Raw genomic sequence first — 14570 nt, 5'->3', positions numbered from 1 at the left:
GATTACCTATTTCTTTATTTTTCTACTGCAGGTCGTTCTGCTATAACACGTGTTTCGTTAACGTGAATTCGCTGTAATGGAATTGACAAGTTAGGAACGCTGTTTCTAAAGCTTTTCAAACATATGTTGGCTGTAATGCGATTACATCGTTAACACTTTAAGCGCTGTTTCTAAAGTGCGATTTTTTATAACACGAGGTTGCAATAGAACGCAACTATCATGTTATAGAAAAACTCGCTGTGTTCTATGAAGTAATGCTTAACCTTTCAAACTCTCAGTTCTCTTACTCTGCATGCCTAAGCTTTCTTTGCATCTTAGTACCTGAGGTGGCACCATGTGTGCTGATATTATATACTTTTCACTGTATTCCTATACTTGAGTACACATGCTAATAAAATCTAAAATCTAAGGTCCTTATTGGTTTGATTATCGGTCACTTTTACAGTTCCTCACTTGAGGATCAGTCACATTGTCATGGAAATTAAGTCACTAAAAGGTCAGATCTGGTAAGCGAATTTCCTTCCCTAAATGACATTATTGAGCCAGTTGTGTTTCTATGACAACCCAGTCGTTTCACGGTCACAGCTAACTGATACTGGGCTTATGTCATGACAGACTTATCTAACTTACTAAATTTTAATTTCCATGATGGGATTTAAATCCATAGCTCCCAGACAGCCTATGGCTTGCAGTTCAGTGACATAACCACTGTGCTACTGAGCTGCAATATCCCAACTGTACAATTACCTCAACACATCATAAGTAAAAACTTGCTTGTGATAGTTGGAATTGACAGCTTTAATTAAATGTGAAAACAATTCCACGGTAGATTTAATACATAGTAAAAACCCATTTTTTGAATTTTTGCAAGATGCATCTTAGCAGGCCACCCCGACCATGTTCGGTTTTTGTTAGCTGGTCTCTGAAATGGAATCTGAGTGAACGGAACTGGTCTTGTAGAGTATGAGTCCACTCTTGGGTTCTTACAGCACAGAAGGAGGCCACACTGTGTCTGTGCTGCCCTTTTGACACTGCTATCCAGTTAAACCCCATGCACCCACTCTATTCCCAAAGCCATAGAGTCATTGAGCTGTACAGCACAGAAACAGAGCCTTCGCTCCAACCTGTCCAAGCTGACCAGATATCCTAAAGTAATCTAGTCCCAAATGCCAGCACCCAGCCCATATCCCTCTAAGCCCTTCCTATTCATATAACCATCCAGATGCCTTTTAAATGCTGTAATTGTACCAGCCTCCACCACTTCCCCTGGCAGCTCATTCCATACACGCACCACCCATTGTGTGAAAAAATTGCCCTTTAGGTCCCTTTTACATCTTTCCCCACTCATCCTAAACCTATGCCCTCTAGTTCTGGATTTCCCCCATCCCAGGGAACAGACTTTGTCTATTTACCCTATGCATGCCCCACATGATTTTATAAACCTCCGATGCTCCAAGGAAAACAGCCTCAGCCTGTTTAGCCTATCCCTATAGCTCAAAGCTGGCAACATCCTTGTAAATCTTTTCTGAACCCTTTTCCATTACCCTTTTCAAATCACAGCATAGCACTTTCGCCCCATCTCTTAAACCTGTGTGCTCTGTCCGCCAACATTTCTTCCTCATTCGAGCACCCCATTATTCTGAACACCTTCTACCCCTCAACTTTCTCTGAGAAGACCAGCCCCATTCTGCAGTTCCTCATTCCTAGGGTCTTTCTAGTAAATGTTGCAGATTTTCCCTCCAGTCATCTTAATACTGACTCTCCTGTTAGGGAAAAAACATTTCTCACTATTTAGCCACTCAAAACATCTCGTTGCCTGAGAAGCAATATCATCACCAGAAATACTTACAAATATAAAATAGTTGAACTTCCTCAGAAAAAGCCTTTGTAATTGCTCCAATATGTGAACCATTGTGTTTCTCATTTCTTACCATCAGTGTGAATGTGTCTTTGCCTGAGTCTGTGTGCGCCTGATGCTTTTGTTTTGCAACAAAACTCATTTCCCCAGATCAAGATTGTGCCCAGCACATCCTGAGTATTACAGAGAGGCTTCAGATACAAGAGACATGTTTAAAAAAAAAAGGAAAGACAAGATCAAAGAGCATAAAAATAGCAAAAGCGCCTTGAAGTGCTGCAGTAACCACAGTTGAGAAGGTCCTGAGGAACTTCGCCTATTTACAATAAACAATTTTGCTTGTTTTTTTCTACAACTGGTTCATTGAAAACATACCCTCAGTGGGACTGAGCTCTCAGTACCAGTTACAGAATCGTTCCTCTTAAAGCAACTTCAAAGTGTGATCAATTGAGGACAAAATTGCCCAAGCTTTTGCATTGAACAGCGTAAAATGAAAAACACAAAATCAAAAGGCAAATTCTGCCTGTTGTTCACATGCAAAATTTGCAGTTATGTTCTGTGCTCTGTCTGTGTCTGAAAAAACATTGTAAAGCTATTTTGACTTGGACAATATTTAAGCATATCTGTTGGCAGTCTTAGAGACACATTAGGTCCATTGGATGTGCTGTTTTGTAGGCTCAGAATGGATGTCAGTGTTGAATAACCTGCAGCGTTTCCTATTCCTGTTATAACGTAACCAGTGGCTCTTAAAGGGATCAGTAGAGGCGCCCTACCATTAGGTTGGTTTCTTAATTACAACTTGCCACATTGAGCTGTGGGAAGCACAGGGTGATTGATGTGCCTCCACAACATTCCTGTGGGGCGATAGTGGTCTACACTTACCACCCCCACTATTTATCACCTTGTGTTCTCCCTCCATTACAATGCCAAAACAATTCTACCTGGAGGGTGCAGGGAAAGGTCTGACCTAATGGTGCATTTTGCAAGATTGGCTGATGCAATGGGAACCATCCCAGCATCATTTAAAAGAAAGAAGCATTGCCTTCAATGGAACAGTAGGCATAGGATCTTCATAAGGACTGCACAATCATATTGGGTACAGTTAGCTCCAAGGATAAGCAGCAAAGATGAAAATAAACACTGTTTGAGACATTCATGGTTCGTGTATTCTAAAAGATGCTAACTTGGTATTTTACAGAAAAAAGTGCAAAGGACTGGAAGAAATGAGGCAAATTCCACTCGCTGGATTCCTTACAGACATTAGAATGGGGCCCTTCAGCTTTGGGCACCACTTATGCTGTGCTGGAGCAGATTATTGTTACAATGGCAAGTCTACATTATATCGGCTGCAGTGCAAGTTTGTGCTTTCAGTTTATCCCAACAAAACATTTCCCTGTACAACAACAAAGGTGACTTAAGCAGTGATCAAGCACAGGCACATTTTATAGTGGGTTCTGTACACCAAATGACCACACCACCCCCTTTAAAGTAAAACGGAATATCTTCTGCAGTACGTACAGCAATGTGATCGGTTGTAGATAGTCTCTCAGAATCACCTACGTACAGTTTTCTTTTTAAAAAAGAAAAGTATTTGCTTCTCCCATTTACCTTCCCCAGTTAAATAATGCGGGCAAACCACTCCATCTCTATCAATGGTACGCTGTAGCCAGCATTACTGAGTGCTCTATAACACCTCAGAATTTCCATTTTCTCTCTCTCTCAACCACTGCCAGGTTTCTAATTGGGTCAGCCCGTTACCCAAGAGTATTTTTAGAACAAGAATACGTTACAAGCAATGTCTCACTCCTGTACAAAGACAACATATGACTGCGTAACATTGTGAGACTGTCTCAGGAACCCGGTGAGATACTGCTTCTCTTACCAGGCTCAGTGCAGTTCTTATACTGGTGCGAAGTTGTCTTGGCATTTGTGGCATTGCCATCATCGTGTTCCATCAGTCTTCGGCCTATCCTCTTGTCATCCACCTCTGAAGCATAACTCACCACGAAATACCCTGGGAATAGCAAAGTCAGTGGGTTAAAATGGAAAACAAAAATAAATGCCCGATTTCTGAAAAATTACATCAAGACTTTAGTCAAATTAAGTGCAGTTTCTCACATGTCTGTCAAAGAGGTCGGGCAATAGACTGCTCAACACTTGCTTGGTATTTTACAGAAAAAATGCAAAAGACTGGAAGAAAGGAGGCAAATTCCACTCGCTGGATTCCTTACAGACATTAGAATGATTGAAGAGCATATACCTCATCATCTGCAGAACAAATGGGTCCTCCTCTAAACCCCCAACCGCTGCATCTACTTTTTTCATGACAGTTAATCCAGCAGGCCATTCAGCCCAACAGAGCTGAAAAATGTGTTGCTGGAAAAGCGCAGCAGGTCAGGCAACATCCAAGGAGCAGGAGAATCGACGTTTCGGGCATAAGCCCTTCTTCAGGAATGTCATTCCTGAAGAAGGGCTTATGCCTGAAACGTCAATTCTCCTGCTCCTTGGACGCTGCCTGACCTGCTGCGCTTTTCCAGCAACACATTTTTCAGCTCTATTCTCCAGCATCTGCAGTCCTCACTTTCTCCTAGTTGATTCAGCCCAACAGGTCTATGCTGTGTGACACCATTAGGTTCATGTTCACGCTCCACATGTTAAGATATCCTCTCAGGTTTAACTGCCTCACCTCGCATTTATCCCCCTCAGCTCACCCACTTCTCAGGACAGCGAATACTACATTCCAAGCAGTCGAAGTTAGAAAGCATCCTCCTAAACGTCTTAGTCGAAACGTTGTCACACTAATGGGCACTAGTCTTGGGCTTTCCCACAAATACTAACAGTTTCTCAATGTTGAATGTTTTCAGAGCTATTTCCACCCTTGGCCCTATTCAGAGGTTCATTTCCTTGCTCCACTGTGTCTCCAAACATCAGGCCAAGACTTATCTTTTATGAGTTGATATGTGTTTGGCCAGAAATAAAGCTCTAACGTGAATTCATGCCCCGGTTTCTGCTTAGCTCAGATCCTGAAACCATATTTCTTCACGAATACTGCAAATTCAGCAGGGGTCAAAAAGGCATCTAGTCATCAATCACTTGGAATCTCCTTCATGATGTTTTGCTCCAAGCTTCAGTCAGGTTCATACCCCATTGGACAGCTGGGATTTGAATTGAATTTAAATTCACTTAATAAATCTCGCATACCCAAAGCCAGTCTCGGTAAGGGTGGCAATCAATTGTCTAACACCCTTCTTCGTTCTTCTCACTATTTAAGGTGACCACAGCACTGCACTGTTTTCAACAAAGTAACCTTTTGGATTTATCCATCAAACTATTTCAGTATTCTGTTACACTTAACGATCACCAATCCACCACAAGGGCTGGCATTAGTGATAAATTCCCAGTCAAAAACATGTTTGGAGTAGGTCTCCTTTTCTAACCATTATGTTGTACTTTGTACCAAAATCAAACTGCATCCATTTTAGCACTCCCTGGTCATAAACACAATCTCAGTTCTTTTGACACCCGCAGGATTGTCCACTAGACTTGACTTGTTTTCCCAATTCCTGCCTGTGTTTGACCAAATCCCGTTCGATTGCAGATGTAGGGACAATGGCATTGACGCCTTGGGATGTTCACCATCCCAATAAAGTGTGGCGCTGGAAAAGCACAGCAGGTCAGGCAGCATCTGACAAGCAGGAGAGTAAATGTTTCAGGCATAAGCCCTTCACTAGGAACTGGAACTAGCTGGAACCCCTGAAAACCTGCAGTCAGCCAATTTCTGAGCCACATTATAAAGAAGCATCCCTCCTTTCTACCTGCACCAAGAATTCAGCTGATAGTTGCAATGTGTGCCGCAAATAAATGTGACATGTTGCAGTTGGGTAGAATCCAGTACTGTGCTTGTCAGCTACACCATAAACATGGCATAATGGTAAAGCCACTGTATTAGTAATTCAGAGGTCCAGGCTAACACTCTGAATTACACAGGTTCAAATCCCACCATGACAACTGCATTTTAAACTCACTACCACCTGATGAAGGAGCGTCGCTCCGAAAGCTAGTGTGCTTCCAATTAAACCTGTTGGACTATAACCTGGTGTTGTGTGATTTTTAACAATAAATCCAATATACAGTTGATTGGCAAAACCCAACTGGTTCAGAAAAGGAAATCTGCTGTCCTTACCTGGAACTTCAGGTACAAGTGGCCTGGCAAGCCATTCAGTTCAACAGCAACTAGGGACACACAACAAATGCTAACAACCACAGCCTATTGAGGCTTTTTACACATTGCACTAAGTGAGAGAAGGAGGAGTGAGATAGTGAAAGGTTCCTGGAGAGATGTTACCAATGCCCTTGGTGGAGATGAGCTGACCCAACCTATTATTGTTCAGTAATCAAACTATTGATAGACTCTTATAGGACAGTGAGATTTCAGCCTCTTCTTGCTATGACACACAACAAATGCTAGCAACCACAGCCTATTGAGGCTTTTTACACATTGCACTAAGTGAGAGAAGGGGGAGTGAGATAGTGAAAGGTTCGTGGAGGGATGTTACCAATGCCCTTGGTGGAGATGAGCTGACCCAACCTATTATTGTTCAGTAATCAAACTATTGATAGACTCTTATAGGACAGTGAGATTTCAGCTTCTTCTTGCTACAGTTGGAGGGAGGACCAGATTCCAAGGAAGCAGTGTTTAATCCGGCCAAAGTATCATTCCTTCCTTACGTTTTGGACAAATGCCCACAAACTTGAGTGTAAGTGAAGGTGAAACAAGGTGACCTTAGAGTGCAACATAAGGAAGAAAAACAGACCAAATGACACAAAGCATTGATTTGCACTCTGTCCTTCATTATCCAGGGAACCTGAAAGCACTTTGCAGCTAATGCATGTCACTTTTGTAATGAAAGAAATGCAGCAGCACATTTGGGCACAGCAAGCTCCCACTAAATGCAATGTAATAATGACCGGCTCGTTGGACATCAGTTAAGGGATAATTGTTGCCTGGGACACAGAGGAGGCAACCCTGTGCTAAATGGTATTGCATTTTCCAAATCGAATTGCCTTACTCTAAGATCTCAGACAAATGACTGCCCCTCCAACAGTGCGGCACTCCCTCAGTACTGACCCTCCGACAGTGCGGCACTGCCTCAGTACTTCCCTCAGTACTGACCCTCCGACAGTGCAGCACTCCCTCGGTACTGACCCTCCAACAGTGCAGCACTCCCTCAGTACTGACCATCCGACAGTGCGGCACTCCCTCAGCACTGACCCTCCGACAGTGCGGCACTCCCTAGTACTGACCCTCCAACAGTGCAGCACTCCCTCAGTACTGACCATCCGACAGTGCGGCACTCCCTCAGCACTGACCCTCCGACAGTGCGGCACTCCCTAGTACTGACCCTCCAACAGTGCAGCACTCCCTCAGTACTGACCCTCAGACAGTGCAGCACTCCCTCAGTACTGACCCTCTAATAGTGCAGCACTCCCTCAGTACTGACCCTCTGACAGTGCAGCACTCCCTCAGTACTGACCCTGAGGCACTCCCTCATTACTGCACTGGGAGATCAGCCTGAATGATGTGTTCAGGTCTTCAGAATGAGGTTCCAAAAGCCACAATCTCTGGCTCAGAGGGTTAGGGGGCTACCAACTAATCCACAGCAAAAACCTTACAATGTGATTAATCAATTGATCACTGGGCTTTCAGTGGTAAGTGACATCCTTCAACGTGGGGCCAAGAATTTACTTTGGGAGGAGAAAAATATAACGTTAAAAACCACCCTAATACAGAGTGAAACTGTAACACAGGATGGACATAAGGCACTGTAGGATATCAGTAGCAGCAGAAGCAACATTGTACTCAACCACAAACTGTAACTGTGTGGACCAATGTTTCCCTGAATCTACCATTACTATCAAGCCAAGGGGTCAATGAAGAATGCTGGAGGACATGCCAAATGCAGTGATTGGAACGAGGTCAGCCCGATGAATCTCTCAGAGTGTGAGTTCTCTGATTGCGGCTGTTAACCTGGTCCAACCAGGGAGCCTTGGCTGACAGACATAAACAGGCAAGTCGGAGGTGCTGCTCTCTCTTGCAACTGACTCTGAGCTAACTGGGTCATGTGCACATGTAAATAAAGGGTAACTTGGTGACAGAATACCAGCCTTTGCGGAGTTATTTCACCAGGAACAGCACCAGGCGTGCTTAAAATAGAGATGTCAACCTGGTGAAGCTACAAAACTGCACTACATACAGCATGAACTAAACTGGTCTGAGTGACTCTTCAACCAGTAAATCAGATCTAAGCTCTGCAGTCCTGTTACATCCGGTCATGAGTGGCAGTGGACAATTACGCAACTAAATTGGAGGAGGCAGCTCTGTTAATATCCGCACCCTCAATGATGGGTAGTGCCAGCACAATCAATGCCAAAGGCAACGATGAAGCACTTACAAGCATCAGCTGGAACTGTGGAAAGGAAAATCCATTTTAGCCAATTCTGAGGTTCCTCGCATCAGAAATGCCAGTCCTCAAACAATTCACTCCACATGATATCAGGAAATGGCTGAAGGCACTGGATCCAGTGAAGGCTATGGGCCTGATATTATTCCAGCAATCAGATTGAAGACAGAATGTAACCAGTCCCCTGGCCAAGCTGTTCCAGTACAGTTACAACACTGTCATCTACCCAACAATGTGGAAAATTGCCCTTTACACAAAACAAAATGACAAATCCAATCCAGCAATCACTGCCTCTACTCTTGATCATCAGTAAAGTGATGGAAGGTGTCATCAACAGTGCTATCAAGGAACATTTGCTCAGTAAGAACTTGCTCAGTGATGCCCAGTTGGGTTCTGCCAGGATCATTCGGTTCTTGACCTCATTCTAGCCTTGAACCAAACTAGAAAGGATGTGGTGGACTGAAGTGGACAAGTGAAGGTGATTGCCCTTGGCATCAAGTCAACGATTCGTCAAATGTACCATCAAGCTCGAGAAAAATTGGATTCAATACAAAAATTGGGTACGGCCACACCTGGCAGAAAGGAAGATGGCGGTGGTTGTTGAAGGTCAATTATCTCAGGAATACCTCAGCTACATATTGTCAAATCAACCTGTTCAAAGAGTGTTATTACACATCATTGAAACAGGTGAAACTCAAACCCAGGCCTCCTGACTCAACGTAGGGGCACTGCCACTGCACCAAAGCAACCCTGGTCCCTCAGGGTAGTGTTCTAGGCCCAACTACCTTCAGCTGCTTCACCAATGACCTTCCTCTCATCGTAAGGGCTTATGCTTGAAGGGCTTATGCCCGAAACGTAGATTCTCCTGCTCCTTGGATGCTTCCTGACCTGCTGTGCCTTTCCAGCAACGCACTCTCGACTCTGACTCTCAGTGACAGCAGTGTGTTGTATCTACACAATGCACTGCAGTAGTCCAGCTAAGGTCCTCCAACAGCACCTTCTAAACCCGTGACCTTTGCAACCCAGAAGGGTAAGGGCAGCCGATAAGTGGGATCATCACCATTTGCAAGCTCCCCTCCAAGTCATACACTCTCCTGACTCGGAACTATCTTGCTGTTCCTTCAGTGTCACTGAGGCAAAATCTTAGAACCGTCTACTAAAAGTACCCCACCCAGGAACTGCAGTGTTCAAGAAAGGAGCTCATCAACACCTCCTGTCCCTAGCCCATGAATCAATTTAAAAAATCGGAATACTGATGGAGGGATAATATGCAATCAAAGGAGCTGGTCAAACTAAAGAGTACTATTTGGGTGGCACGGTGGCTCAATGGTTAGCACTGCTATCTGATAGCACTGGGGACCCAGGTTCGATGCTAGCCTCAGGCGACTGTCTGTGTGGAGTTTGCACGTTCTTTCCATGTCTGCTCTGGTTCCCTGCCACAGTCCGAAGATGTGCAGGTTAGGGTGGTTTGGCCATGCTAAATTGTCCCATAGTGATCAGGGATGCATAGGCTAGATGGGTTAGCCATGAAAAACAGAGGGTAGAGGAATGGGTCTGGCTGGCTTGCTCTTTGGAGGGCTGGCATGGACTCAATGGGCCAACTGGCCAGCTTCCACTCTGCAGTTTTATGAAAACTGCAGTCAGAAGTTTAGTGAAATAAGAACAAGTTTTGACAAGTCCACAAGCAATCTTTCACAATTCCGTAAAATCCGATAAATCAGCAGATGGGGTTAAGTCTAGATTTTGCGAGGTGTCAACTGATTTAGATTTCAGACTCAAGATTAGAGTGGTCCTGGAAAAGCACAGCAGGTCAGGCAGCATCCGAGGAGCAGGAGAATTGACATTTCAGGCATTAGCCCTTCAATTGACATTTCAGGCATTAGCTGTGTTTTTCCAGCACCACTCTAATCTTGACTCTGATCTCCAGAATTTGCAGTCCTCCCTTTCGCCTAGTTGATTTGGATATCACTCCGAACACTTGCAACACCTCAGAAAGGGTTGTGATTGAAGTGGAGCTGTCATGTGATGGGCTCGAAGTCAGCTAACCCATGGAAATAAGATAGCTGAGGACATTATTCAAATAAATCAAATACAGCAACTGGAAACAGCAATGCTTATTTCATATCTAAACTCCACAGTACACTGCTTAGCAGAGTATTTCGGAAGAAATTACTGAAACAAAAGGGCAGACATATTTGCTTACAAACTATTGAAGAGAATAAATGTTCCTGTGCTCTTTAGTAGTATGTGTCATTGGGAATTAAATCACTGGGCAGACATACCACTAATTATCCTTGGGGAATTCCTTTGATGTAAAGACTAAGATGCCTCAGCTGCTGCTTTCCCTTTTCCTAACTCACTGGGCCAAAGATCTTCAAAGGAATCCCATGCCCCAGCCATGAACTCTGAATCTTTCTCTAGTTTCACCTCTGTACCCTCCTTGACCCGTTGTTGAGTTCACCCTGTTCATCTCCCGATCCTCTGGCCCTATTGCCACCAATCTCTCAGACTACTCCTGGAATGAGGGTTGGGACTTTAGCGTCAGAGATGGAACAAGAGTGACGGGGCCACAGTTTTAAAGATCTTAGATTTGAATTAGATTCCCTTCAGTATGGAAACAGGCCCTTAGGCCCAACGAGTCCACACCAACCCACCGAAGATCAACCCACCCAGACCCAGTCCCATATATTTATCCCTGATTAAGACACCTAACACTATGGGCAATTTAGCATGGCCAATTGACCTGGTCTGCACATCTCTGGACTGTGGGAGGAAACCCATGCAGACACGGGGAGAATGTGAAAACTCCACACAGCCAGTTGCCCAAGGCGGGAATTGAACCTGGGCCCCTGGTACTGTGAGGCAGCAGTGCTAACTGCTGAGCCACCCTCCCTCCCCCTTGGGATCAAATCCAGAAGAACGACTTGTAAGAATTCAGTCATCTCTTTGTCTGTGGGTTTCCTAACCCTGCCCCTGCATCAGGTGGAGTCATGAAGGAGCAGCGCTCCAAAAGCTTGTGATTTCAAATAAACCCGTTGGACTCCACCCTGGTGTCGTGTGACGTCTGACCTTGTTAGATCAGCACAGCACAGCTTCTCTTTCCTGCTGGGTGGAAGCCTAACTTCCACAGAATCCAGTCGACAGCCGAGTGGAGAATCACATTGTCGATGGTGCCACGTTTCCGAGGAGACAGTAAGCGGAGGCTGAGCAAAGATCCTACTGGACAGAAATGCCTCTGTTTCACAGCCAGCATTTACCTCTGGTTGTGAAGGGCTTTACAACTGCCTGAGTATGTGAAATATTTAAATAAGACCTCATTCTTTCTTTGTAATAAAAACATATTGGGTGACTCATTCCAGCTTTTACTCACTGTTTGAGCGCCCAACTTTTATTCCAGTAAATCATTCATGATCATAAATATAGTGTGGTAGGTCTTCAGTATTATAGCCGCTAACTTGGGGGGACATTAACATTAACTGTTAGGTCAGGACAAAAGGTTTATATCTACTCCAACATCAGGACTGGCAATTACTTTTTCCTGTATATACATGCACACAAATATGTGCATATCATATAGATGGTATTTAAAATATATGATAATACATAGAAACATAGAAAATAGGAAGGGCAGGCCATACGATGCTTTTAGCCTGTTCCACTATTCAATATGATCATGGATAATCATCTAACTCAGTCCCCTGTTCCCACTTTCACCCCCTTATGCTTTTATCCCTTTAGCCAAATGGAACTGTTTATTCACCAATCCAACTGTAAGCCATTCCCTGCCACTTGTAGAATTCACAATTTCTAGTCCACCATATTCCAAAGATTGTAATCCCTTGGGAAAATTTCTCAAATACATTTTAGCCTAACCTGATACCTTGGCTCACACTCTCAAAGACATTTGTTCTGCACTGTTGTATCAGTCTCCATTACTAAACCCTGCTACTAAACACTAGTCACGTTAAAGTGAGTGTTGCACACTATGGGAAAAGCCATGATAAATGTGCCAAATGTGTAAAAGTTTTATAGATCTCTAAATTCTTTCGGAATGTTGTCAGAATTACATTCACAGAATTGCCGTAATTGGGGGTGGAGCTTGAGATTAGCTCCACTATTAAAGATTTGCCTTTATTAAGGATTTGTTCAGCCATGTTAAATTGAGGGGCTTACCCTTTTGAGGCAGTGGGCAAATGGGGCTGAATAGGAACAGGAGCTTGTGCTGAGGCAGAGGGCAGCAAGTAGTTAAGGGTAGGCCACAGGAATACAAAAAGTGAGGATATAGGAATCAACACTGTGGGGACAATTGGAAGTCATTAAAGACCGACAAGGAAGACAGTAGGTGAAAGAGACAGTCAGACTAGGTACTGATGGCTATTTGTCTTTGAAGTCCCTCACAATGATGGGAGTGATGAAGATTTTCCCCCCAACCTCAGACACCCAATGTCCACACTCCCAGTTCAGGTATAGTCTAGTCAGGTACAAAGCAAAGCTCTTGCTGAGCTGTCAGCTCCTCACTCTGAGGAGATGGCTCTGGCTTTAATCTCACTGTGGCCTTGACCACATCGATCTAGCCTCACACTTACTCATAGCAGGAGGAGCTCATTTGGAAGAGAAACGTGGCTGAGACTCTGAGTGCATTCTCAGGAAGGCGTGATACACCAATTTGGAAAAGAGTATGAGTTTTGCTCGTGCTCTGGTCAACATTGCCCTTACAACTAATACCAACCGTAGCAGCAGGTTTTATAGTAATTCGTTCACTTACGGTTTGTGGGTAGATTGGCTGCCAAGACGGTTCAAACAAACAGTGATGACAGTGATGTCCAAACTCATTCCTTGGATTTGAGGGTGAGCTGAGGCACTATACAAATGCAGCTCATTAAATTTCTGTGAACTAAGCCTCAACATTGGGCCCCAACTTCTGAAGACCTTCCTCCAGTTTTCAATCTCTCACAAACTAGGCAAACAGCCACCTTGTAAGATGTTGATTTGCCTCGTGGCGATCAATAAACTTTACGTGGTTTAGTTCAGAACCTCCCACCTCGGCAGGCCATCGCTGCCATATTTACTGCGGAGGGAGATAGGGGTTGAAAAGGTACAGGATTCGCTTGCCTGTTTTCTCTGGGGCCTGTTCTCAACCAACTACTGGCCTCTTCAGTGCCCCTTCAATCAGCCAGAGGTCATGACTGTCTATGGTGGCTTTCCTGTTGCCCGTCTGTTAATCCCATCAGAAAAACATTCATGGAGATGTCTCATTATTAACTGATTGAAATTGGAGCAAATAGCTGCTTTTGGTTTAAGTTTATTTTGTTCTGAAATAATTAAAATACATTTATGATGCGGCATCTTAAAGATGAGGTGGAAGCCTTTTATTTCTGGGAGCTGATTCAGAGAATAGCCTGTCTGCAAAGCCCATTTGTATGGGCAGGTTTAACCCATTTACTGCTGCGTGGGGGTCAACAAGGAAAAGAACTTTCTTGAATTTTGTTCAAATCAGGAATTTCACTCAGTAACCACAGAATATATGTTGTGAGAGATTAAAAACTGGAGGAAGGTCTTCTGAGGTTGGGGCGTGATTATCTAACCTGGTTATCACAAATAAGTGTGGTGCCCTATGTCATCCCTTGAATTTGAGAATGACCTGGTCAGCGTAGTTGAGTTGCACTGAAGGTTTTGTTTACATGCTGTATGACACTATGGCTGTGCCCCTGCTGCTTGTGTCACCTCAGCCACACTCCGAAGCTCAGTACTGGAACTGCACAATGTGGCAAAGCTGAAGGCATCAAATCATGCTTTATGTGCAATAAGGCTTGCATTTTACATTGATGTCCTTACTGGCTAGTTGCATCCACTTCCTATTACACATGATAGCAGTGCAGTGCGTTGTCTTACATCTTACAGTCAGTACGTCAGTGTGCCTTTAAGAGATATACCCATAACATCATCACCCTTTGGTCTAACTCATCCGCACTGACCAGGTTTCCCAAACTAAACTGACCGCATTTGCCTGTATCTAGATCAGAGTGGTGCTGGAAAAGCACAGTAGGTCAGGCAGCATCCAAGGAGTAGGAAAATCAACGTTTCGGGCCAAAGGCCTTCATCAGGACTGAAGGTAGGGACCCTACAGGGTGGAGAGATAAATGGGAGGGGAGTGGGGTTGGGGAGAAGTTAGTAAAGAGTACAATAGGTGGATGGGGGTGGGGATGAAGGTGTTATGTCAGAGAGGAGGGTGGGGGAAGGTAGAAAAGAGTATA

General features: G+C 44.2%; 1 protein-coding gene across 1 annotated transcript in view; it reads right to left on the bottom strand.

Annotated features, from left to right (window-relative positions):
• slc24a3 (solute carrier family 24 member 3) overlaps window positions 1–14570 on the bottom strand; it is a 355668-nt gene that overhangs the window by 335738 nt on the left and 5360 nt on the right. The window contains exon 2 of the mRNA XM_043696519.1: window positions 3738–3869. Coding sequence (XP_043552454.1) covers window positions 3738–3810 — 73 coding nt within the window. The 5' untranslated portion in view covers window positions 3811–3869. The remainder of the gene's footprint in view (window positions 1–3737; window positions 3870–14570) is intronic.

Source organism: Chiloscyllium plagiosum, chromosome 9 (genome assembly GCF_004010195.1).
Source record: "Chiloscyllium plagiosum isolate BGI_BamShark_2017 chromosome 9, ASM401019v2, whole genome shotgun sequence".
Taxonomy (NCBI): Eukaryota; Metazoa; Chordata; class Chondrichthyes; order Orectolobiformes; family Hemiscylliidae; genus Chiloscyllium; species Chiloscyllium plagiosum.
This window is presented reverse-complemented; position numbering and strand designations above follow the sequence as displayed.